This window comes from Lolium rigidum, chromosome 7 (assembly GCF_022539505.1).
Source record: "Lolium rigidum isolate FL_2022 chromosome 7, APGP_CSIRO_Lrig_0.1, whole genome shotgun sequence".
NCBI lineage: Eukaryota > Viridiplantae > Streptophyta > Magnoliopsida > Poales > Poaceae > Lolium > Lolium rigidum.
In genome coordinates this window covers 259,793,517-259,821,030 of record NC_061514.1, presented here as the reverse complement: position 1 = coordinate 259,821,030, position 27,514 = coordinate 259,793,517, and the positions used below count along the sequence as shown (strand labels likewise).

General features: G+C 45.6%; 1 protein-coding gene across 1 annotated transcript; it reads right to left on the bottom strand.

Annotated features, from left to right (window-relative positions):
- Positions 1-16,870: 16,870 nt before the first annotated feature.
- LOC124678370 (laccase-4-like) lies at positions 16,871-18,917 on the bottom strand. Its single transcript, XM_047214273.1, has 4 exons — positions 18,807-18,917; positions 18,176-18,701; positions 17,093-18,070; positions 16,871-17,001 (listed from the first exon to the last, which is right to left on the bottom strand). The coding sequence occupies exons 1-4, from the start codon at positions 18,915-18,917 to the stop codon at positions 16,871-16,873; spliced, it is 1,746 nt and encodes a 581-aa protein (XP_047070229.1).
- Between the last annotated feature and the right edge of the window lie 8,597 nt (positions 18,918-27,514).

Genomic DNA, 27,514 nt, shown 5'->3' with positions numbered 1-27,514 from the left:
TGGTATGGTTATATCACATGTTGGTCATTCTATGTTGCATACTCCGGCATTTAAATGATGTTCTTCATGTTCCAAATGCATCCAAAAATCTCCTGTCAGTTCATAAACTTTGCCTTGATAATAATGTCTATATTGAATTTCACCCTTGGTTCTTTTTGATTAAAGATTGGGAAACGCAAAGGACTCTGTTTAAGGGACCATGCTATGGGGGTCTCTATCCACTAGTGCCTCTCGCCACTGGGTCATCCAAGCAAGCCTTCATCACAATAATACATGGCATCGCCGCTTAGGACATCCCTCCTCCTTTGTGGTGCAGCAGATTGTTAGGAAAAATCAACTCTCATATAGTCCAGAAATAAATCCTTGTGTTTGTGACTCTTGTCAACTTGCCAAGAGCCACCAGTTGCCATATCCTGTGTCTACCAGTGTGTCTACAGTTCCTTTTGAGCTTATATTCTCTGATGTATGGGGTCCAGCACCTGCTTCTGTTAGCAAACATTCATATTATGTAAGCTTTATCGATGATTTTAGCAAGTTTTCATGGATCTATTTGTTAAAAAAAAGCGCTCTAATGTTTATCAAGTCTTTCTCAACTTTCAAGCTTATGTTGAGCGCAAATTTGAGAAGAAAATAATCACTATGCAAACAGATTGGGGAGGTGAATATGAGAAACTAAATGGCTTCTTTTAGAAAATAGGCATCACTCATCATGTGTCTTGTCCTCATGCCCATGAACAAAATGGTTCCGTTGAACGCAAACATCGACACATTGTTGAAGTAGGTCTCTCTCTTCTTGCTCATGCATCCATGCCCTTGAAATTCTGGGATGAAGCCTTCCTCACAGCCATATTTCTTATAAATCTCCTTCCTAGCAAAGTCATCCACAATGAGACTCCTGTAGAACGTCTTCTCAAAGTCAAACCAAATTATGAATCTCTTAGAATTTTTGGGTGTGCATGTTGGCCCAATCTTCGTCCCTATAACAAAAGAAAGCTTGCTTATAGATCTACATGATGTGTATTTCTGGGATATAATCCACTTCATAAAGGTGTCAAGTGTTTGGATGTGACCTCAGGACGTGTTTATATCTCTAGAGATGTTGTGTTTGATAAGAATGTCTTCCCCTTTGCATCTCTTCACCCAAATGCTGGTAGACGTCTCACTCAAGATATTCTTCTTTTACCCACATCAAATAATGCATGTACTCATGGGGATACTCATTTTGATGATCATATGCCATTGCATGTTATTACTGTTGTCACTAACCCTGCTCAGGATAATGCACCACACATTGTTGTGGAAGATCATGTTTTTGAAGACAATCACAATGGAGAAAATTTCAGTGAAAATGGTGAAGAAATGAGTGAAAACAAAGACCAATTCTGGTGCTGCAGAAGAAGACGAAGCGGGCAGTGGATCCGAGGCTGATTCGCCTGCTGCTCCGACCCCTGAAGGCGCAGATCCCAGGGAGTATTCCCTTGCACTGCGTCAGCCTGTTGGCACTGTTGTTGCGGAGCAGCAGCCACATGCACTGGCGCGCCAGCTGCGGCCACGCGCTCCGGCTCCACTCCGCGTCTACACGCGTCGCCGGTCCCCGTCGCAGGGCCCGCCGGAAATCAATGCCTCGACAGCGCCCTCTCTGCCGCACCAGCAGGCGCCTCGATCCCCGTCGCCACCTGGTGGGACCGGATTCCCGCTAGGAGATCCACTGATGCATGCTGGTGGCAGCACCGATCCCGAGGAGGATCTTTGTCAGCCCCCTGGATCTTCTGTGACTCCTACTGCTGTAGTTGTTCCTGCATCAGGGGTGTGTACCAGGCTGCAAAAAGGTATAAAGCACCCGAAAATTTACACGGATGGTACTGTTCGTTATGGTATGCTTGCATCTTCAGATGAACCTCGCTCTCTTGCTGATGCTCTGGCGAATCCACATTGGAAACAAGCAACGGAGGAGGAATATGAGGCATTGCTTAATAATCAGACATGGCACTTGGTACCGTCTAGCTCCAATAAAAATGTGATTGATTGCAAATGGGTCTATCGTATCAAGAAATGTGCAGATGGTACTATTGACAGATATAAAGCTTGTCTTGTTGCAAAGGGTTTCAAGCAAAGATATGGTATTGACTATGAAGATACTTTTAGTCCTGTTGTTAAAGCAGCCTACTATCGTGACGATCTTAGCTATATCAGTCTCTCGAGGTTGGAATCTGCGGCAGCTAGATGTCAAGAACGCGTTTTTGCATGGTGTTCTGGAAGAGGAGGTTTATATGAGACAACCCCCAGGTTTTGAAAATTCTGAATCTCCTGGTTTTGTTTGCAAGCTAAATAAAGCTCTCTATGGTCTCAAACAAGCCCCTCGAGCATGGTACTCTCGTCTTAGCTCCAAACTACATGACCTTGGCTTTACACCCTCAAAGGCAGATACATCTATGTTTTTATATCAGAAGTCAGGTATCACAATATTCATGTTAATCTATGTTGATGATATTATTGTGGAAAGCTCTTCAAATGATGCTATAACTGCCTTAGTCAGTGATCTCAAAGATAATTTTACTATTAAGGATCTTGGTGAGTTGCATTTCTTTGTGGGTATTGAAGTCAAGAAAACTCACCGTGGGTTATTGCTTACACAAGAGAAGTATGCAAATGATCTACTTGAGAGACTTGGTATGCGCATATGCAAGCCGGCTCCCACACCACTTTCCGCTAAAGATTCTCTCTCTCTTCTTGATGGAGAACCTCTTGGTCCTGAAGATAGCACAAAATATCGCAGTATTGTTGGAGGACTGCAATATCTTACACTTACAAGGCCTGATATTTCATTCTCAATGAACAAAGTATGTCAGTTTCTACATGCTCCAACCACTGTTCATTGGAAAGCTGTTAAGAGAATTCTCAGATATGTTAAAGATACTGTTAATATTGGTATTACTTTCCAGCCTTCTTCATCTACACTCTTGAGTGCTTTCTCTGATGCAGATTGGGCTGGTTGCCTTGATGACAGAAGATCTACAGGAGGTTTTGCAATCTTTATAGGACCAAATCTGATTTCTTGGAGTGCCAGGAAACAGGCTACAGTGTCACGTTCTAGTACTGAAGTTGAGTATAAAGAATTGGCCAATGCAACTGCTGAAATGATTTGGGTAGAGGCACTTCTTCGAGAACTTGGAGTTCGTTTGAGGGAAAGGCCTTGCTGAATGTACTAGGACGTCGCCTAGAGGGGGGGGGGGGTGAATAGGCGGTGTATAAACACTTCTACTTGAGAGCTAAACTAGGCGGAATAAAACTACTAAGTGTTTACTAGTTTAGCTAAACGCCTATCAACTAGGGGTTTGCCTAAGAGCACCAACAACCTATGCTAGCCTGATGAGCAACAAGGTGATAACAAGCTAGGTATAGCATCAAGCATGATAGATATCACAATGTAAAGCGCATAGGTAAAGGAGCTTGGGTTGAGAAGTAACCAGTGCACGAGGAGATGACGATGTATCCCGAAGTTCACACCCAAGGGTGCTACGTCTCCGTTGGAGCGGTGTGGAGGCACGAGGCACTCCAATGAGCCACTAGGGCCACCGTATTCTCCTCGAGCCTTTCCTCCAAGCAGGAAAGCCTCGATCCACTAAGGGACCCTTGAGGGTGGTCACCGAACCCATACAAGCTTGGGCAAACTCCCAAGTATCAAGCTTGAGGTAACTCCACAGCACGGAGGCTCTCAAGTACAAGGCCACAAGAGGCTACAACACGCCACACCGGCAACAAAGCCACCAAGACACCAACGCGCCACAACCGGCTCCAAAACCACAAATGCTAGCACACTCCACAAAGGCAATAACGCCACAAAGGCGACAAGGTCACAAAAGCTACAAGCCCACAAAGGCTACAACACCACAAAGGCAACAAGCCCTCTACGAGACCGAAACCCCGGAGAGAACCCAAACCGATGCACCTAATGCAATGGCTAAGAACTGTTGGAGATATGCCCAAGAGGCAATAATAAAAGTGGTTATTATATATCTTTATGTTTATGATAAATGTTTATATACCATGCTATAATTGTATTAACCGAAACATTGATACATGTGTGATATGTAAACAACAAAGAGTCCCTAGTATGCCTCTTAACTAGCTTGTTGATTAATGGATGATTAGTTTCATAATCATGAACATTGGATGTTATTAATAACAAGGTTATATCATTGTATGAATGATGTAATGGACACACCCTTTTAAGCGTAGCATAAGATCTCGTCATTAAGTTATTTGCTATAAGCTTTCGATACATAGTTACCTAGTCCTTATGACCATGAGATCATGTAAATCACTTATACCGGAAAGGTACTTTGATTACACCAAACGCCACCGCGTAAATGGGTGGTTATAAAGGTGGGATTAAGTATCCGGAAAGTATGAGTTGAGGCATATGGATCAACAATGGGATTTGTCCATCCCGATGACGGATAGATATACTCTGGGCCCTCTCGGTGGAATGTCGTCTAATGTCTTGCAAGCATATGAATAAGTTCATAAGAGACCACATACCACGGTACGAGTAAAGAGTACTTGTCGAAACGAGGTTGAACAAGGTATAGAGTGATACCGAAGATCAAACCTCGGATAAGTAAAATATCGCGTGACAAAGGGAATTGGTATTGTATGTGAATGGTTCATTCGATCACTAAAGTCATCGTTGAATATGTGGGAGCCATTATGGATCTCCAGATCCCGCTATTGGTTATTGGTCGGAGTGAGTACTCAACCATGTCCGCGTAGTTCACGAACCGTAGGGTGACACACTTAAAGTTGGATGTTGAAATGGTAGTACTTGAATATGGAATGGAGTTCGAATATTTGTTCGGAGTCCCGGATGAGATCCCGGACATCACGAGGAGTTCGGAATGGTCCGGAGAATAAGATTCATATATAGGATGTCATTTTATGTGAATTAAAATGTCGCGGAAGGTTCTATGGAAGGTTCTAGAAGGTTCTAGAAAAGTCCGGAAGAAACCACCAAGGAAGGTGGAGTCCACATGGGACTCCACCTCCATGGCCGGCCAACCCTAGTGGGGAGGAGTCCCAAGTGGACTCCCCTTAGGGGGCCGGCCACCCCCCATATGGGAGGTGGAACTCCCACCTCTAGTGGGAGTCCTAGCTTGGCTAGGTTTCCCTCCATATGGAAGGTTTTTGGTTCGGGTCTTATTCGAAGACTTGGAGACCAACTCTTGGGGATCCACCTATATAATGAGGGGCCAAGGGAGGGGGCCGGCCAACCCCAAGACCACAACCTGGCCGCCCGCCTTGAGTGGCCGGCCACCCCCTCCCTAACCCTAGCCGCCCCCCTCTCCTCCATAGTTCCCGCGTGCTTTAGCGAAGCTCCGCCGGAGTTCTCCACCGCCACCGACACCACGCCGTCGTGCTCGTCGGATTCAAGAGGAGCTACTACTTCCGCTGCCCGCCGGAACGGGAGGTGGACGTCGTCTTCATCAACAACCGAACGTGTGACCGAGTACGGAGGTGCTGCCCGTTCGTGGCGCCGGAACCGATCGTGATCAAGATCTTCTACGCGCTTTTGCAAGCGGCAAGTGAACGTCTACCGCAGCAACAAGAGCCTCATCTTGTAGGCTTTGGAATCTCTTCAAGGGTGAGACTCGATACCCCCTCGTTGCTACCGTCTTCTACATTGCATCTTGGCTTGGATTGCGTGTTCGCGGTAGGAAAATTTTTGTTTTCTATGCAACGTTATCCTACAAGAACACCACTAAGATGCCCAAGTTCTTCTCTCCCAAATTCCAACAAAGCTACAAAAGCTATGATACGTCTCCAACGTATCTATAATTTCCGATGTTCCATGCTTGTTTTATGACAATACCAACATGTTTTGTTCACACTTTATATCATTTTTATGCGTTTTCCGGAACTAACCTATTGACGAGATGCCGAAAGGCCAGTTGCTGTTTTCGCTGTTTTTGGTTTCGAAATCCTAGTAAGGAAATATTTTCGGAATCGGACGAAATCAATTCCGGGGATCTTATAATTTCGCGAAGCTTCCAGAGCACCGGAGAAGGGCCAGAGAGGTGCCAGGGGGGGCACACCACCTGGCCGCGCGGCCCAAGGGGGGGGTGCGCCCCCCTATGGTGGCACCACCCCGTGGCCCCTCCGACTCCGATTCTTCGCCTATTTAAGCCGTCGTGACCTAAAAACATCGACAAAAAAGACGAACCTCCAGAAAGACTCCAGGGGCGCCGCCACATCGCGAAACTCCAATTCGGGGGCCAGAAGTCTCTGTTCCGGCACCCTGCCGGGGCGGGGAATTGCCCCCGGAGCCGTCTCCACCGCCGTCTTCACCGCCATCTTCACCGCCATCGCTGCCTCCATGATGAGGAGGGAGTAATCCATCCCCGGGGCTGAGGGCTTCGCTGTAGCTATGTGGTTCATCTCTCTCCCATGTACCTCAATACAATAATCTCATGAGCTGCTTTACATGATTGAGATTCATATGAGTTTTGTATCACAATTCATCTATGTGCTACTCTAGTGATGTTATTAAAGTAGTTCTATTCCTCCCGCACGTGTGTAAAGGCGACGAGTGTGTGCACCGTGTTAGTACTTGGTTTATGCTATGATCATGATCTCTTGTAGATTGCGAAGTTAACTATTGCTATGATAATATTGATGTGATCTATTCCTCCTACATATGCATGAAGGTGACAGTGGGCATGCTATGCTAGTACTTGGTTTAGTCTTTTGATCTATCTTACACTAAAGGTTACTAAAATATGAGCATTATTGTGGAGCTTGTTAACTCCGGCATTGAGGGTTCGTGTAATCCTACGCAATGTGTTCATCATCCAACAAAAGTGTAGAGTATGCATTTATCTATTCTCGTTATGTGATCAATATTGAGAGTGTCCACTAGTGAAAGTGTAATCCCTAGGCCTTGTTCCTAAATACTGCTTATCACTACTTTACTGCGTTACTACTGCTGCAATACTACCACCATCAACTACACGCCAGACAAGCTAATTTCCGGCACCGTTGCTACTTATTCATACCACCCGTATTTCACTATCTCTTCGCCGAACTAGTACACCTATTTGGTGTGTTGGGGACACAAGATACTTCTTGCTTTGTGGTTGCAGGGTTGCATGAGAGGGATATCTTTGACCTCTTCCTCCCCGAGTTCGATAAACCTTGGGTGATCCACTTAAGGGAAAACTTGCCGCTGTTCTACAAACCTCTGCTCTTGGGGGCCCAACACCGTCTACAGAAAGGAGGGGAACGTAGACATCAAGCTATTTTCTGGCGCCGTTGCCGGGGAGGAAAGGTAAAAGGCTCTCATACTCCGGTCTCAGGTAAAGTATTTTTCTGGCGCCGTTGTGTGTGTGCTCGAAGCTATTTCCTTTAGATCCTGCAATTGCATCTTTTTGTTTCTTGTTTACACTAGTTAGGCATAATGGAAAACAACAAAAAAATTAGTGAGCTTTTTAATCTTTTTCCTGATTTAGAATTGTTTGGTGCAAACATTAAAAAACCAAGTGGAACCTCATTTGCATGCTAGTAGCGATGTTATTAGTATGAATGCAATTACTGCTAATGCTATGGAGAAGTCTAAGCTTGGGGAAGCTAGTTTTTGTGATCTTTTTAGCTTCCCATCTTCAGGTGAGAAAATTTGCTCTGATAATACTTTATCTCCCATATGCGATAACTCTAATGATGCTTGTGATATTTTAAATGCACCTACTGAAAGTACTCCATATAAAATACCTATGAAAATTATTGAACGTGTTATGGATAACCGCTATGAAGGGGATGGAACTGTGCAGCCTGGAGATCATTTACTGTTTTTGCATGAATTATGCGGGTTATTCAAGTGTGCAGGTATCTCTATGGATGAAGTGAAGAAGAAATTATTCTCTATGTCTTTGACTGGTAAAGCGGCGCATTGGCATAAACTACTAAAAGATGAGCATTCTCTTGATTGGAAGGATATTGTGCCTCTATTTTATTCTAAATTCTATCCTCCAAGTGAAATTCACAAAGACCGAAACCGAATATATAATTTCTGGCCTCATGATGGAGAGAGTATTGCCCAAGCATGGGAGAGATTGAAGTCTTTAATGCTCAAATGCCCCAATCATGAGCTTCCAGGTAATATCATCATTGATAATTTCTATGCAAGACTTTCTTTTCAAGATAAGACCTTGCTGGATGCTACTTGTTCCGGATCATTCACGCGCAACAAAGAAGAGTTTAAAAGGGACCTTCTTGATCGGATTAAGGAGAACGCTCGAAGATTGGGAGAACGACAAAGGTAAAGAGTCGGTATAAATTATGATTATGAATGCATTGAAACTTTTATGGATACCGATAAATTTCGAAATATGAGTGCTACTTATGGTCTTGACTCTCAAGTTGCTGCAAATCTTTATAAATCCTTTGCTTCTCATTTTGAATTGCCTAAAAAGAATTTTGATAAGTATCATGAACCTTTTAAAGAGGCTTGCATGAAGAATGAAATTGTTGTTAATTATTGTAATGAGCATGCTCAAACTCCTAAGAATGTTATTTCCTATAAGCATGTTAATTTTTGTGGAATACATAGACCTTGTGGAATTAATCAAATCAAAGATGAATATTGTATCCATCATGCTAATGAAAAAACTAGAAAGTGGTTTAGGGCTCTAGATGATCTTGGTAAAAAAGTTTGTGCCCTCTATCCTTTTATTTGTGAAGTTTGCCATGAAGTGGGTCATTTTAATTTTCAATGCTCCTCCAATGATAATTTGAACCCAATGAGTGCTGCAAATTTGTATTGTGATGATGAAATTACTCCTAATCAGCATGATGAACTTACTTTATTTTTGGGGTGTGAAGAACTGTCGAGAAAAATCTCTTTGTTACATATGAGTGATCTTGATATTGATGATGTCCTGCATGGGTGTTTTTCTTATTGCATTGATAATAGCCATACAAATACTTACATACAAAATATTTTAGAAGATGACACCTTGCCAAAATATGATAGGACCGCTGTGTGTTTTCAACTAATTAATGAAAAGGAGGGATCCTCCCAAGTTTCTTCTATTGTTTCGAAAGTAAATCAGGTTATGCGGACAAGCCACCCATCAAGCCTTTCCCTCCCGAAGAAGGGAACGAGGAAAAGGAGAAGGAGAAGAAGAAGAAGGGAACGAAGAAGAAGAAGAAGAATAAGGGGAATAAAAAGAAAGAGGTAACAGCATATCCCCGCGTATATGAGATAACGATAGGTAACCGTAAGTATGTTGCTCCTGATGATTATTGTGGTAATGAATCTGAGTACGATGATCTTCCTATACCCTTTACCCATATTAATGATCATGATTTGGAAGAGCACACTAACTTTGATGTTGGAAATCTCTTTGGTACTGATTATGAAAGTAATGATGATAGCATTATTCATGTCCCCTCAAACGATGATATTGAAAGCTCTAAGCTTGGGGATGTTGTGCTCAAAGATCCTATACTTGATACCTCTACTTTTAGTGAAAATGATGATATCACATATTCTGGTCTAGATAATCGCTATAGAGATGGATATGACACATGTTACAATTATCCTTATGAAACTTGTCATAGTTATGATAGGCTTACCAAAAACAATTTCCTTAATATGCAAATTGTTTACCATGTTCAAATTCTTGATAATAATCCTGCTCCAATTACTATTAATGAGAATAACTCTTCTTATGCCAAATTTAATGATACTTCTATGCATATGAACCATGATAAGAATGTTGTAAGTGATGGGTATATTGTGGATTTCATCAATGATGCTACTGAAAGTTATTATGAGAGAGGGAAATATGGTTATATGCATCTTAATAATATTAAGTTTCCCTCTTTATGTTGAGAATCTTTAAGTTACTCGTGTTTTATCCTCTTATGCTTGTCACTTTGTTCTTCATGAATTCATTTGTGTACAAGATTCCTCTTCATAGGAAGCATGTTAGACTTAAATGTGTTTTGAATTTGCCTCTTGAAGCTCTCTTTTGCTTCAAATACTATCTCTTGCAAGTGCATCATTAAAGCTCGCTGAGCCCATCTTAATGGCTATAAAGAAAGAACTTCTTGGGAGATAACCCATGTGTTTATTTTGCTACAGTACTTTGTTTTATATTTGTGTCTTAGAAGTTGTTTACTACTGTAGCAACCTCTCCTTATCATGTTTTTGTGCCAAGTAAAGTCTCTATGGTAAAGTTGATGCTAGATTTGGATTGCTGCGCAGAAACAGCATTGCTGTCTGTCACGAATCTGGGTCTAATTCTCTGTAGGTAACTCAGAAAATTATGCCAATTTACGTGAGTGATCCTCAGATATGTACGCAACTTTCATTAGTTTTGAGTTTTTCCATTTGAGCAAGTCTGGTGCCATTTTAAAATTCGTCTTTACGGACTGTTCTGTTTTTGACAGATTCTGCCTTTTATTTCGCATTGCTTCTTTCGCTGTGTTGGGTGGATTTCTTTGTTCCATTACCTTCCAGTAGCTTTGAGCAATGACCAGAAGTGTTAAGAATGATCGTGTCACCTCTGAACATGTGAGTTTTTGATTATGCACTAACCCTCTAATGAGTTTGCTTAAAGTTTGGTGTGGAGGAAGTTTTCAAGGGTCAAGAGAGGAGGATGATATACTATGATCAAGGAGAGTGAAAGCTCTAAGCTTGGGGATGCCCCGGTGGTTCACCCCTGCATATTTCAAGAAGACTCAAGCGTCTAAGCTTGGGGATGCCCAAGGCATCCCCTTCTTCATCGACAACATTATCAGGTTCCTCCCCTGAAACTATATTTTTATTCGGCCACATCTTATGTACTTTACTTGGAGCGTCTGTGTGCTTTTGTTTTTGTTTTTGTTTTTGTTTGAATAAATGCTTGTGCGGGAGAGAGGCACGCTCCGCTGGTTCATATGAACACATGTGTTCTTAGCTTTATCTTTTAGTGTTCATGGCGAAGGCTAAAACTGCTTCGTTCATTTTTATATGGTTGGAATTGGAAAATGCTATATGTAGTAATTGGTATGATGTCTTGAATAACTTGATACTTGGCAATTGTTGTGCTCTCATTTAAGCTCTTGCATCATATACCTTGCACCTATTAGTGAAGAAATACATAGAGCTTGTTAAAATTTGGTTTGCATGAGTGGTTTCTCTAGAGTCTAGATATTTTCTAGTAAGATGTTTGAACAACAAGGAAGACGATGTATAGTTTTATGATGCTTGTAATATGTCTTTTATGTGAGTTTTAATGTACTAGTTCGTGCTTGTGTTTGTTTCAAATAACCTTGCTAGCCTAAACCTTGTATCGAGAGGGAATACTTCTCATGCATCCAAAATCCTTGAGCCAACCACTATGCCATTTGTGTCCACCATACCTACTTACTACATGGTATTTATCCGCCATTCCAAAGTAAATTGCTTGAGTGCTACCTTTAAATTCCATCATTCGCCTTTGCAATATATAGCTCATGGGAAAAATAGCTTAAAAACTATTGTGGTATTGAATATGTACTTATGCACTTTATCTCTTATTAAGTTGCTTGTTGTGCGATAACCATGTTTCTGGGGACGCCATCAACTATTCCTTGTTGAATATCATGTGAGTTGCTATGCATGTCCGTCTTGTCTGAAGTAAGAGAGATCTACCACCTTTATGGTTGGAGCATGCATATTGTTAGAGAAGAACTTTGGGCCGCTAACTAAAGCCATGATTCATGGTGGAAGTTTCAGTTTTGGACACATATCCTCAATCTCATATGAGAATAATAATTGTTGCCACATGCTTATGCATTAAAGAGGATTCCATTATCTGTTGTCCATGTTGTCCCGGTATGGATGTCTAAGTTGAGAATAATCAAAAGCGAGAAATCCAAAATGCGAGCTTTCTCCTTAGACCTTTGTACAGGCGGCATGGAGGTACCCCATTGTGACACTTGGTTAAAACATGTGCATTGCAAAGATCCGGTAGTCCAAGCTAATTAGGACAAGGTGCGGGCACTATTAGTATACTATGCATGAGGCTTGCAACTTGTAAGATATAATTTACATGATGCATATGCTTTACTACTACCGTTGACAAAATTGTTTCATGTTTTCAAAATAAAAGCTCTAGCACAAATATAGCAATCGATGCTTTCCTCTTTGAAGGACCATTCTTTTACTTTTATTGTTGAGTCAGTTCACCTATTTCTCTTTACCTCAAGAAGCAAACGCTTGTGTTAACTATGCATTGATTCTTACATACTTGCTTATTGCATTTGTTATATTGCTTTGCATTGACAACTATCCATGAGATATACATGTTACAAGTTGAAAGCAACCGCTGAAACTTAATCTTCCATAGTGTTGCTTCAATGTCTCTACTAAGAATTTATTGCTTTATGAGTAACTCTTATGCAAGACTTATTGATGCTTGTCTTGAAAGTACTATTCATGAAGAGTCTTTGTTATATGATTCAATTGTTTACTCATTGCATTTACATTATTTCGAATCGCTGCATTCATCTCATAAGCTTTACAATGGTATGATTAAGATTATGTTGGTAGCATGTCACCTCAGAAATTATCTTTTATCGTTTACCTACTCGAGGACGAGTAGGAACTAAGCTTGGGGATGCTGATACGTCTCCAACGTATCTATAATTTCCGATGTTCCATGCTTGTTTTATGACAATACCAACATGTTTTGTTCACACTTTATATCATTTTTATGCGTTTTCCGGAACTAACCTATTGACGAGATGCCGAAAGGCCGATTGTCTGTTTTCTGCTGTTTTTGGTTTCAGAAATCCTAGTAAGGAAATATTTTCGGAATCGGACGAAATCAATTCCGGGGATCTTATAATTTCGCGAAGCTTCCAGAGCACCGGAGAAGGGCCAGAGAGGTGCCAGGGGGGCCCACACCACCTGGCCGCGCGGCCCAAGGGGGGGCGCCCCCTATGGTGGCACCACCCCGTGGCCCCTCCGACTCCGATTCTTCGCCTATTTAAGCCGTCGTGACCTAAAAACATCGACAAAAAAGACGAACCTCCAGAAAGACTCCAGGGGCGCCGCCACATCGCGAAACTCCAATTCGGGGGCCAGAAGTCTCTATTCCGGCACCTGCCGGGGCGGGGAATTGCCCCGGAGCCGTCTCCACCGCCGTCTTCACCGCCATCTTCACCGCCATCGCTGCCTCCATGATGAGGAGGGAGTAATCCATCCCCGGGGCTGAGGGCTTCGCTGTAGCTATGTGGTTCATCTCTCTCCCATGTACCTCAATACAATAATCTCATGAGCTGCTTTACATGATTGAGATTCATATGAGTTTTGTATCACAATTCATCTATGTGCTACTCTAGTGATGTTATTAAAGTAGTTCTATTCCTCCCGCACGTGTGTAAAGGCGACAGTGTGTGCACCGTGTTAGTACTTGGTTTATGCTATGATCATGATCTCTTGTAGATTGCGAAGTTAACTATTGCTATGATAATATTGATGTGATCTATTCCTCCTACATATGCATGAAGGTGACAGTGTGCATGCTATGCTAGTACTTGGTTTAGTCTTTTGATCTATCTTACACTAAAGGTTACTAAAATATGAGCATTATTGTGGAGCTTGTTAACTCCGGCATTGAGGGTTCGTGTAATCCTACGCAATGTGTTCATCATCCAACAAAAGTGTAGAGTATGCATTTATCTATTCTGTTATGTGATCAATGTTGAGAGTGTCCACTAGTGAAAGTGTAATCCCTAGGCCTTGTTCCTAAATACTGCTATCACTACTTTACTGCGTTACTACTGCTGCAATACTACCACCATCAACTACACGCCAGCAAGCTAATTTCTGGCACCGTTGCTACTTATTCATACCACCTGTATTTCACTATCTCTTCGCCGAACTAGTACACCTATTTGGTGTGTTGGGGACACAAGAGACTTCTTGCTTTGTGGTTGCAGGGTTGCATGAGAGGGATATCTTTGACCTCTTCCTCCTCGAGTTCGATAAACCTTGGGTGATCCACTTAAGGGAAAACTTGCTGCTGTTCTACAAACCTCTGCTCTTGGGGGCCCAACACTGTCTACAGGAAAGGAGGGGGAACGTAGACATCAAGCTACTGGGGGAATAAGGGAGGAAGAACAAAATAGAGGAGGAACACCAAATTACTCCAAGATCTAGATCTAGCAAGATCCCCTCACTTCGAGAGGGATTCAATTGGTGAAGCTCTAGATCTAGATCTCCTCTCTCCTTTCCTCCAAAAATATCCAAGAAATAGTGGAGGGATCAAGAGGAGGATCAAACACTTCAAGGTCAACAATGGAGGATAGAGAATGGAGAGGAAGAAGTGGTTGGGCCGGAGGTGGAAGAGGGGTATAAATAGAGGCTCCAAAATATAGCTGTTGGGCTGGAAAAACGATCAGATCTGCGCCCGAGCGGTACTACCGCTTGTCAAAGCGGTACCACCGCTCGCCCGCGAACTGTGCAGAAAACAGCTGAAAAACGGCCCAAAGTGGTACTACAGCTCGAGCGGTACTACCGGGTCGGTACCGGCCCAATACCGGACCGGTTCCAGCATCTCACAGAGACCAAACCGGTACCTGACCGGTACTACCGCCCTTCCCTTTTTTTTCTCTAAACTACGATACGGAAATGGCAATATCTCGAGCTAGGAAATTCCGATTGAGGTGAAACCAATTTTGCCGGTAAGAGGGCGACAAGAGGTACCTCTACAGAAAACATGGAAAAGAGTGGATGATGATTTTCTCATGGTCATAGAGGTGTAACCTCTCAATATGGTATATCGGGAAAATCATCACCCTCGCACATGCAACATGCGATGCATCCGGAATCTGTTTCCGATGAGCTAGAGATTGTCATGAGAATGAACACAAGCTCTAACCCATCTCATGGATAAGAACCAAGAACAACCAAGAAACGCGATGCAATGCATGCAAGGTTTGAGCTCTCTCCGATGATGCGACCCACTATCCTATCGAGCACAAACCTTGTCCTTGCGCGTTCCACTCAACTCGACAAGCTCCGTCTTCATCCTCTTCAACCTTGTACATGCCTCCATCTCCTTCCAACATACACGCCATCGTCTCCATCCATCTTCCACGCCGTCTTCATCTCTCTTCATCTTCTACACCGTCTTCATCCGTCTTCTTCATAGTACTCGCTCTTCTCCATCTTGCAACCTTGAGACGAACACATGGCTATGGACACGATCTAAGATAGATTCTCAAAACAACTGTTAGTCCATAGGGATTGTCATCAATTACCAAAACCACACATGGGGGCTCCATGTTCTTTCACTTGCTTATGGTGTGACAACCTTGGTGCTACATACTTGTTAGCTAATCCAGTATTTCATGCGCGCACTAAACATATTGAAATAGATTTCTACTTTGTTCGAGAACGAGTGGCTGCAAGGAGGTTAAGTATAAGATTTATGTCTAGTAAAGATCAAGTTGCAGATGGTTTCACCAAGGCTCTTCCAGTCAAAAATCTTCATGAATTTAGGCGTAATCTAAATCTTATCCGAAGCTTAGATTAAGGGGGTTGTTAGAATACATGACCCATATGACTCTAGGTACGGTGTAGTACACTGACCTAGGTCAACCTTGTATGATGACACGGTTGGGGCTCTTCCAACCTATATAAACATGGAACCCGGACCCTAACGGGTACACCGGTTAAACCCTAAAACATAATACGAGCAAACACACTGTGACAAAAGAAATAAAAAGGGATGTCATACTTCTTAATTTCTACCTCATAGTCCTTCTATCAAATGTGAATCCACCAAGCCACAAACCTCATCATCGGATTCACTCGTGAAAGATAGATGTTGCAGAGAGAAAAAAAACTCACTTGCCTCTATCTTCTTCTTTCAGATCAAAATCCACCGAGGGACAGATCGTAGCATCAAGACTAAAACCGCTAAGATCTCCGTTATAGGAGACATCAATCACAAGCAAAAAAGAAAAGGTCAAAGCAGCAGCTTCGCTCCTATTGCGACATGATATCAAGAGATAGTCAACACCGAGTATGCGCGCAACAAAATTATTATAGAAAAATAAAAAATAATGGCAATCAGCGGAAGGAGGGGTGCTCCAACAACAACGTTCCCAACAAGGAAAGGGTGCACAACATCGGCGTCATTGGATCAACCACAGAGGCTAGATCATTGCGATGAAAAAGTCAAAAGAGATTCACTGTATGTTGATAGTTTGTCGTCCTTCTTTCATATGTGAATCCACCAAACCGAGAACAAACCGTCGGTCTGGTGGCAATGCATGCGGAGCGCATGCTGCCCACCTGGGTTCGAGCCTTGGGCTTGGCGGGTGGTCAGGAGTTTTCTTCTATAAAAAATGCCAACCGGTGTTCGTGCCTGGGTTGGTCTTGTTTTTTTTTTTTTTTTTTTTTTGTGAATCCACCAAGCTCAACATCAGGATTCACTCATGCTGAGACAGATGTTGCACCGAGAAAAAACTCGAACTTGTTTCTACCTTCTTCCATATCTTATCGACGAAGCAATAGACTGTCACACAGAGATATACTAGTGCAACACAAAATTTGCAACAAATAAATAATTTTCGAGCAACTTGGATTTGAAGTGATGGGGATCATATAAAAGAGGGTGCATGCTTTCGACAGTAAAATTCATGTCATTGTTTATTGAATAAGCATCAACATATTGTCATCACAAATTGCTAACCAATCGAAGAAAAAAATCAATACTAAATACCTTTTGGGGTTCAGCCGCAAATAGTAAAAACGCTAAAATCTCCGTTAGGATACATCAACCGCAAGCAAGAACAAAAGAGGGGAAAACAACAACTCCCATCATATATCCGGCTAGCATTTGGGGAGATCAGATGGTGGAGGAAGTATCTTCTGGCTTGGCAGGTTCCCGTCTAGTACCAACCATGCCATTCTGAGTCCCCATGTCGTGTGCACCTCCAAATGGCAATGCATAAACCATACACCTGCATATACATGCATATCTTACATATGAGCTCGGGCTAACAAAACATTCAATTTCACGAATGAACGAATAGTGTGCAAAACTGTGCTTACCTGGGTTGTCGGCGAGGAATCGAATGGCCACCCATCCGCCGGCTGGCACCCCAACGGTGTTCCGCTCAACGGGGTCGACGAGGTTGAACTTAGCCGGGTCATTCACACTGTCGTAGTTGCCAACCCCTTGGCCGACGACGAAGAAGTTGAAGCCGTGCAGGTGCAGGGGGTGGCTCTCGATGCCGAGGATGCTCGTGTCTTGCATCACCAATTCCACCGAGGAGTTGAAGGGCAGCACGAGCAGCTTGGTTCCAGTGGCCACGTTCGTGTTGTTCGGCGGTGCCCCGGTGTAGTTGAATTTTTTGAGGGGCCTGATCGGGAAGTTTGAGCCGTAGACGCCTCGAGACGTGCCTGCAAAGTGAGACTGGAGGAGCGCCGTGGAAGGGAGCACCAGGGAGACATTGTTGACGGCCGCCGCGAACTGCGTGGTGTTGGTAGGCCCCTGACACGTCGCGTTCACGGGGCACGGGAGCGTGCCCAGCCCGACGGTGAAGAAGAACCTCTTATCCACCGACTGCGGCACGGCCGCTGGGTACTGCGGCGTGGCAAGGCTTCGGAGCTTGGCGGTGAAGTTGGCAACGAAGCCAGTGTCGTTGAACCGCGGTAGGGTAGGCTTGAAGAGCGGTAAGGACTTGTCGAAGCTTGACGCGGAGGGGGCGCCGCCGGGTTTTTGGTACTCGAGGATGCCAGCGACCGTGGTGTTGTCAAAGGTGCCGGGCCTGATGACGGAGTAGGGCGCTGCGGACATGTAGAAGTTGGCCCTGGGGTAGAACGGCTTGGCGGTGAGGAGGACGTTGGTGGTCTGACCTGGGGAGATGATCAGGGTCTTGACGGTAAACGGCTTGACATAGACTGCGTCGACCTCGACGACTGTGAGTGTGTGGTTGGCGACGGAGAAGAAGAGCTCGTCGTTGAGAGCAGCGTTGATGAGGCGCAGCAGGTATGATTTCCCAGGTTCAACCTTCAGCTTGAACGTGTCTGCAATGTTTCATGGTCAGTTGAACGGTAGCTATATATTCAGTCAGTTCAACGTTTCCCACCTTACAAACAGTGTTAATTAAGCATGCGCACGTATGTGCGTACCTTTGGCGGAACAATTGTAGAGCGGTCCTGGGAGACCATTGATGGTGAAAGCGTCAGAAATATTTGGGGCTCCACCGGTCTTAGTCGCCTGCCTGACCAACTTCTCCGTGTCTGCCTTCCACCACTCGCCGAAGATCATGGGGACCTCCTTGTGCGGCGCGGCGAACGGGTAAGGCACGCCGTGCTTGGGGAGGACGACGATGGCGCCGTAAACAGTGGCGCGCAGCCAGGAGATGTGCGCGTGCCACCAGAGCGTGCCGCGCTGCCCGGTGATGGTGAAGTTGTAGAGGTAGCTCTGCCCGGTCTGCATCGGGCACTGCGTGATGTACGCCGGCCCATCGGCCCAACCGCTCCGGAGCTGCCGGATGCCGTGCCAGTGCAGCGTCATGTTGTGAGCGACGTGGTTGGTGACGCGGACGAGGACGCGGTCGCCCTCCCTCGCCACCAGCGCCGGCCCGGGGTATTCCCCGTTCACCGTCACGATGCTCTTGGTGGCGCACAGCCTCGTCACGTTCGCCATTTGAACCTGCAGTGGATGCACCATGTAAGAAATCAAAATCACGGCCGGAAATGCATGCAAAACATGTACACTATTAGATGAATTGTGGAATACATATACTGATAGACATACATTGAAATTGTAGTGCCTAGTGATGCCTTGCGCTTGGAAGATGATCAGCATCAGGGTTGCCATGAGGAGAGAGCAAGGAGCTCGAAGATCCGAGGAGATCGGCATGGCCATGGTTTGTAGGCTATGGTGCGAGGAGCAAGAGCTAGATGCGATATCCGAAGCTAGCTGCTGGATGTTGAGCTCTTGCGGAGGAGATGTGTGACCAGGTGATCGAGGATGGAATGAATATGTTTGAGCAACTACTTGAAGTTTTATATACATGTAGGAAGAAGCAAGCGTGTAGCAGCAACGTACCACCGTCCCATTTGTTTGAGGTTTCTACATGGTCAATTTTCGTTTGGTGATTCGGTGGATGAACTATCAAGGCAGGAGCTTGAGCTGGAGTGCTCTAGCTTTGGAGTGTGGCTAAAGCTAGTGCACCTCTGGTTTAATTTGCATGCGTGGTCACGTAAGGTTTCCGTTGCAAAGGGCTCACCGGAAAGTGCAAGGTAAAAGCGACGCGGATTTTGTGCACCAGGTGGGCCTACACCTTTTATTCGTTCCCTGTTCAAAAACGAGAGATAAATTTTGGACAAATCTTACCAAATATGACAAGTTTCATGCCCGTTCCGGTCAAGGTTGGCCACGCGTAAAAAAATTACCCCGTAGCGTCTCTAGGAGGAGGTAGTGGACTACCACTGGATGACGTCGCACCCTCGCCGCCCATAGCGGAAGTGGGCCCTTCCCTCGCGATGTTCAGCTCCCACCACAGTGACATAAAGATCTTGGTGGGGATTGCTAGGCGCGGCGGCGTGGCTTTGGTGCTCCTCCAACAACGACTAGCGGCTTCACTACAACGCTTTGGATGGGGTGGCTGGCAGCCCGCTCCCCCCATTATTGTTAGGGGAGGTTCTAGATGTCTATGGAGGGGCCATAGCGTGGCACCCGCTTCGACTGGGTTCGGTCCGTCGATTATCGACGGCAAGGAAGGGGAGGCGTAATTGCTGATGAAAACCAAGCCGACTTCGCTCATGGTGGACGATGGATGTGTCTTTGTGTCGTTACCTTCATGAAGGCATCATCATTGCAGCTTTCATCTCCTTGCTCGGGCTGCTCCGGAGGGGGGTGGCTTGATATGTGTCTTCTGGATCTGATGATGGCGGCTCTCGACGCCGTTCTCCATCTTGGGGGAATTGTTTTTGGAGCATGTGTTGGAGGGATCAGAAGGTGGAGCGGTGTGGATCGACCGTATCGACGACGGGTCTCGACGGAGTGGCGCAGCTAGGCCCTGGTGGCGGGCACGTGATGATGGGCGCGTGCAGGGAGGTGGCGTTGTCTGGCGTCGCGGTGGTGTCGATGCGAACCTAGCAAGATAAATGCATTGAACCCTCCCGAGGATGGGTTTGAGAAAGACAGCGGAATTGGATTCTGGAGCGTGCGCATAAGGAAAACACCGATGGTCTTGCTTGACTGGTTTGTGCCCTTAGCTTGTTGTTGGGCTGTTTGGGAGGCCTCCGGATTTAGGGCACAAGGCCCCGATCATGACCACTCATCATCAAAATTGTAGAAAGTAGGGTTTGGATTGATCGATGTATTTGTTCTTATATGGTTTTGTGGAATAATATACTCCTGCCGTTTATTAAAGAGTGTTAAAATTTTGTCCTAATTCGGATATATGTAGACACTATGGAGAGAGGCAGTAAAAAAAAGGTTGTATGCAAAGGCCTGGAGGTTTCAACCTTCTTTTCGGAAAAAAAAAAACAAAGATCGGATAGAAGGGCGTTTTTTAACTGACTGCATTTTTAGGCGGCTGACATAGTTTACTATTGCAAACGGTTCGTTGCCTTGTGACGGCTCGTATTGTAAACACGTCTCTGATAGAGAGTTTAGCCGGTGGTTACACATCAATCTTCCTACTTGGGGGATTGAGGGTCTAGTTATTTTTCTGAAAAGGTAGTACTATGTAGATACTACGTGTTCACATATGGTGCATTCGAAGTTAGGTTCTGCAGCTTAATGATCGAAACGTCACTTGGATCATACAGCAAGATTGGCTCCTGAAGAAAATAAAAAAACAGAACACTATGGACAATTAGTTCGGTTAGTCACTGTCACCACACCAACCTATATACCTAGCTTCCTCCAAAATAAGCCCACATAATAATCGATGAAGGTAACGTCAGTCCGTGACACTCGACTTCTTTCACCTACAGCCCAATACGATGTATCAATATACTATGCGCATGAACCAACGTCTGCATGATCACTTCACAATCCGGACATATGGTTGTTGGTATCTCTATATTTGGCGTGTATTTTCGAGTTCTTTCCTTGCACCATTCCCCAATGGAGAGAAGGATGCTTGACCCAACCTGATCGGCGTTTTCCCTTGCATTTGTATTGGTCAGTGTCCAGTTCATGCCTTTCAATACACTTCTCCCCCCATTTTTTTTTTCCGAGAGGGGTTGTTTACAGTAGTTTGGATTGAGTAGTAGAATATTGCGCACATATGAGAATGAAGCAAAGGAAGTAGCATACCTGGCCGAACAGCACCGAGGGGTTTAGGGCAGCGACCCATCCCGCGTCCGCGCGTCTGGATAGGTCCAACCGGACAAAAACGCGGCCCAGCGCGCGGATCCATCCCAAAAATGGATGGCCGCGGTGTCCAGGATGACCCAAACCCGGCCCAAATCTGGGACGAGTTTGTGTGGCCGCGGATGCCGAAGGCTGGTCGCTCGCGTCCTCCCCTTGTCCGCCCCTGGCCCGCCTTTCTGTCTCCCAAAACACAAACCCCTCGCACACATCTCCCGCCGCTCCGCCGCCGTCCAAGGACCGGCGATTTGGGAGCGGCGTCGATGCCGGCCACCGTCGTCGAGACGCCGGCAAGCGGGGCGGAAGCATAGGTCGCGGTCCCGCGCTGCTTTCGCCGCGTCGTAGCAGAGTCGGAGGACGCCGTCGCCGTCGTTGTTGTCCTCTCACCGTCGCGAGACCTCCCGCCGTTCGCAGCTGCGCCGTTGCCACTGGAGGTGAGCTCTCGTGCACCGTGTTTCCAGATCGCAAGTCGGCCGAGACGGTCATGGCCTGCAGGTCCCTACGGACGCATTGGATGGCCTCCGCCTACGAGGTGTTCGATGAAATGGGCGATCTAAAATTTGTCCCTTTTCATCTGTAGATCATGGTGGACAGCGACGATGACTACTTCTTCAAGAACTTCATCGACACGTCGTCAGACGAGGAGTCCGACGACGAATCTTTCACGGAGGCTGCGCTGATCATCCACGAGCACATTCTCTCGCAGATCCCCGTGTACCGGGGGTCCTTGCCGGGGCGCGCGGCCGCCTTGGACCGCAAAAGAGAACGCGGCCACGACCAGCTCTTCAACGACTACTTCCAACCCAAGCCATTGTTCCCGTCGGCCTTGTTTCACCGTCGTTTTCGGATGTCCAGACCGTTGTTCCGCCGGATAATGGATGGCGTCAAGCTCTACGACGACTACTTCTGCGCGAAAGTGGATGCAATTGGCAAGGTAGGCCTCTCTTCGTACCAGAAATGCACGGTAGCGATTACGATGCTCGCATATGGCGTTGCCGGTGATTTAGTAGATGAGTACACGCGCATTAGTTAGTCTACCGGCTTGGAAGCGATGTACAGGTTCTGCAGAGCAGTGATCGGTTCGTTCGGAGAACAGTACCTCCGGCAACCTAATGCAGAGGATACAGCTCGTCTGTTGTCAATCAACGCTTCCAGGGGTTTCCTGGGATGCTTGGCAGCATAGGCTGCATGCACTCTGCGAGTGGAAGAAGCTGCCCCTTTGGTTGGCGGGGGCATACGGCGGCCATTCGAGGGTGCACGGTCATTCTTGAAGCTGTTGCTTCACATGACACATGGATTTGGCACTCATTCTTCGGAATGGCTGGCTCGCACAATGACATCAATGTGCTGCAGCGCTCTCCGGTGTTTGATAGGCTAGCATACAATCAGTCCCCTGATGTGGATTTTGCGATCAATGGCCACCACTACACCAAGGGGTACTACCTTGCTGATGGTATCTATCCACCTTGGGCTACACTCGTGAAGACAATCCGAAAACCCAACTCAGAGCAGGAGGCAAGGTTTGCCAAAGAGCAGGAGGCAGCCCGAAAAGATGTCGAGCGGGCGTTTGGCATCCTCCAAGCTCGTTGGGCTATCGTCAGACACCCTGCCAGAGCCTGGTATGTGCAAACTCGTGAGGAGGTGATGACCGCTTGTGTAATCATGCATAACATGATTGTTGAGGTAGAGCGGGATGATTCACTTTTTGATAATGAGTGGGATGGCCGGGGAGAGTTGGTTACTCCTCAAGGTGGTCCAGCATCATTCCAGGACATTCTTCATGCGCACCATGAAATTCGAGATCTAGCTGTACACAACCAGCTGCAGGCTGATTTGGTCGAGCACATGTGGCAGCATGTAGGCAACAATGCTGCAAACAACAATGATGAAGGAAATCCCGAAGCCTAAAGCATTTGTATCGTTTTTACGTAAAATTTGAATAATACTTTATCATTGATTACGTGGACAATGTACTGTGTAATAAATTTTGAGCATTTGAACTATTTTATATTTTTTCTATAATTTATTTGGCGTTTTATAGTGAATTTACAAGCAAAAAGCTACCATACGGCACCGCGACCCAAATCTGTCGCGTTGGACGCAGCGCGTGACCCAAACGGACGCGCGGACGCAGGGCTCTATCCGCGCGTCCGCTCGGCCACCCAAACGGCCCAAAACGGACGGCCCAGCGCGTCCGTTTGGGTCGCAGGGTTGAAGATGCCCTTAACTCACACATGCAGGTCATGGCCGGTCCACACCTATTCAGGACCGTGGCAAGACGACAAAGAAATGGCCTGTAACGACAAGAAACAATTTAGGATGTACCGCATAAATAGATGATTTTTGAACTTGGCGGCAACGGAGAGGAAACCTATCCTGGCGCTTGGGAGCAACCCCAGCCCCCTTACACCTCCTCCCCACCCGCACCCCCCCACCCCCACCCCACACTCCGCCAGAGCGCGGCAGTGAGACTTCCTCGTCCCCACATGCAAAGGTCGTTGGTGCGGGACCAGGGCATGATCTGTCCGCTGGGCACCATCAAGTGGCCTCTTCAGCAGCGCAGCAGATGGTGCTATGGTGGTGTGCACCTTGGAGGTCGGCGCTCCGATCTTCAAGTGGCCAAGGAGGTGGATGGCGCGAGCTTTGGGGTTGTCTTGCAGTGTTGTGCATGGCGGCGGGCTTGTTAGCGCCTAATATGGGCCGTAGCACCACGTTCGTCGTGCAGTTACGTCAGGATCTCTCGGCGACTGCATCCGGCAGTGTAGATGCAAGGCCGCCAGTGAAAACCAAGCCGACCTCGGTCATGGTAAACGATTGCTATGTCTTTTCGCCATTTCTTGTTGAAGGCATCGTCAATGCAGTTCTCGCTACCTTGCTCGGGTTGTTCCGGGGAAAATCTAGATCTGGATCTCCCGGATAGAATTATGGCGGCGCTACGCGTCCATCTCCCTCCTAGGGGAGTCATTTTGGAGCGGCTACCGATCGAAGAGGTCAGAAGGTGGCGTGGCATGGCTTCTACCACTTCAACATCGTCGAGTTTCGATAGCATGGTGCAGCGGGGTCTCGGTGGAGGTTGCGTGTTGGTGGACGCGCACAGGAGGTTGCAACGTTGGGCGTCGTGGCGGTGTTGATGGCAGGCCTAGTGAAGAATTTGCGGATCTTTTGCCTAAAAATAGCTCGGTGGTTTGATGGGAATGATAAATTCTGCAGCACGTGCATAAGTGCTCGTCGAGAGTCTGCTACACCGGATAAACTCCTTGTTCCACAGGTGATTTTTTTTACTTTGATATTTTTTCTGGTGGAACCCAACTCAAAAGTTTAATCTATTTGTGCTGCAATTGTTTTGGTTGTGGGGTCTTCTTGTGTATCACAGGTGTATGGAAAGGCCGGTGGTATTGCTTCACGAGCGGAAGGGCTTATACAACGAGGTGACGTGAGATTTTCTTACAATTATCACGTTAGATTTTGGGTTAGTTGTAGGAGAGAAATGGAAAGGAGAAAAACTTATCTTCCCGGTAGGGATGATCCCTATAGAAAATAGGAGAAAAATAATTTCTCCGTTGTACCATATATGTAAGGTAATATCGTACTAAAATTAATTAATTTTTATTAGTTGCTAGAGATGACAATAAAAAATAGGGTGCGACTAGTGATCAGGCAACTGAGATTTATTAAATCTGTGACTCTAACTGACTCGGCCTTTTATTTGTTGTCTACAGATAAAGCACTAGCAGGTTAGGGAAGCGGTCACAATTTTTTCCTAGAACTTGAGGTCCATTATTTTCTTGTTGCATTACATAAAAGAGTATAAGAGAGAGAAAACAAAGCTCCGTACACACATCATTCACAAGAAAAAATTTGGAAGAAAATCTCTGACGGGACTGTTACAATTTTAGTTGGAATCCACATGCAATTAAAAAGTCTCAATTACGACCTACAAGCGAGGAAAAAAAATCTTAGTTGTGATCCACATGCAACTGAGTCAGTTCCGATCTACATGCAACTGGAAAAAAATTCTATTGCAACCCACGTGTAACAGGAAAAGGACTCAATTGCAATATACATGTAACTGGAAAACAAATCTTAGTTGCAACCTACAAGCAACAGAAAAAAATCTTAGTTGCGACCCCCATGCAAGTGGTAGAATCTCAGTTGCGACCTACATGCAAATGGAAAAGAAAAAAATCTCAGTTGCAACCCACATGTAACAAAAAAAAATGTCTCAAATGCAATCGGAAAAAATCTCAGTTATGACCCATATGCAACTGGACGAATCTCAGTTGCAACCCACATGCAAGTGGGCGAATCTCAGTTGCGACTATCACATGCAACTGGAACAATTTCAGTTGCGATCCACGTGCAACTGAAAAAACCCTCAGTTGCGACCCCCATGCAACTAGAAAAAAATATCAGTTACAACCAATCTATAACTCCCTAAACTAGCACAAATCATAACGTAATCCAATGGCCACGAACATTTTTCTCAGCTACTATACATGTGTCCCTATTTTCTTTTTTGCAACGAACAACGAAGCACGGAAAACACGGATCCTCACATAGTCATTTGCAAAAGTTACAGTGCCACTTAATTTTAGTTAAGGTTTCACTTAAAACACGGATCCTCACATAGTCATTTGCAAAATTTTAGATGCAGCGATTCAAATCAAAACAAGCAACAACTAGTTCATTATTCTAATTGCAAACTATCTTTTCGCACATCACGGGTCATGTCCTCAGACAAATAAAGGAAAAGAAGGTGGAGCTCTTGTAGCAACTCTGTCTTCGGCAGCGGATTTTTCACAGTCCGCCTTGCACTCCTCCCTAGTATCGTAGCAATAATTATTGGCCATGCAACAGTAGCAAGTGCCTTTGCAACCTTTCGGAAAAAAGCACAACGTAGATGGAACATTGATCTTCTCGTTATCCATGTTGACGATTCGGCCTATAGAAGAACAAACAAACCACTGTTATGCAATTATTTTGGATTGATCAACAAAAAAGCGACAAATCAGGCAAGAAACAAAAGTGAGGCGATATACAGAGAACTATAAGTATTACGTTTGCGTAACCCATGGACCAAATTCTTGCGCTTGAACGACAAAAAAAGTATCGCAAATATAGATCCAGTACTTACCTTGGGCAAGCGTAGCAGAGCATACGAGATGTAGAGACAGTAAGGCTAGCGCAACGATGCGAATCATGGAGTACTTGTCCATCCTCGTATACACGGCTGCTTGATCTAGGCTTGTCGATGGATGAAGAAATATGTGTCGTACTAGAAGAAGATTGATGGTTTGGTATCAACCACACCAGTCCTATATAAAAGGGAGATTGAGAGTATAAAATAGCCCGGTGTGCCGGGCAGAAGGGTTAATTAAGCAGTAAAATCGGAATGATTTAGTACAGTATCTTTCCATAGGATGCATGTGCGCGTCATCCCGCAGAAAAGATCAAGGGCGGATCAATCTGTTAAATATAGTTTGTAATAGGCTTTGTTTTATGTATACCGTATTGTATATATGGAGTAGTACTTCAATACGATGTCGGCCCCCCTTGTACAATGCCTTGATGGGCTTTCATCCTATATCAACATGAAACCGACACCCCTGAGGGCACGTCGTTCAAACCTAAAATCCACCTTTGTTAATATGGTATCAGAGCCGCTCTTCCTCGACATCGCTGCATGATCACCGCCACCGCCGCCGCCGCACCTGCTAGGTAGTCGCCGCCGCCGCCGCCCCAAAACAAACAAATCCAGACAACCGCCGCTGCAGAGTTTCTCTGTTGCCGCGCCCACAACCCAAAACCAAAACCCGAGAAGACTACAGCTGCCGCCGCCGCATATCCTGCCACCACCGCCCCTCAAAACCTCAAAACCAACTCCAACTCCCGTCTACAACCAGCCGCCGTCGCAGTACTCTGCCACCGCTGCTGCTGCAAATCGTCGGATCTTTCCTGTGATCAAGCCAAACCCTAGATGGGTTCTTCATCAGCATCATCGATCTCCTCTCTGGCCGCTGCCCTGGGCGCGCCCCCCGCACAGCTGCTCAACCGCGACAATGCCCTGATATGGAAAGCCCTTGTCGTCCCAGCACTTCGAGGTGCTCGTGTTCTCAAGCTTGTTGAAGGGAGTGACA

What these genes read in the sequence shown, in the direction of transcription:
- LOC124678370 (XM_047214273.1), bottom strand. Translation starts at nt 18,917, where the DNA reads ATGGCCATGCCGATCTCCTCGGATCTTCGAGCTCCTTGCTCTCTCCTC. An exon ending in CTAGGCACTACAATTTCAAT is followed by an intron (nt 18,702 to 18,806) that starts GTATGTCTATCA and finishes CATCCACTGCAG; the next exon opens with GTTCAAATGGCGAACGTGAC. An exon ending in CTACAATTGTTCCGCCAAAG is followed by an intron (nt 18,071 to 18,175) that starts GTACGCACATAC and finishes GAAACATTGCAG; the next exon opens with ACACGTTCAAGCTGAAGGTT.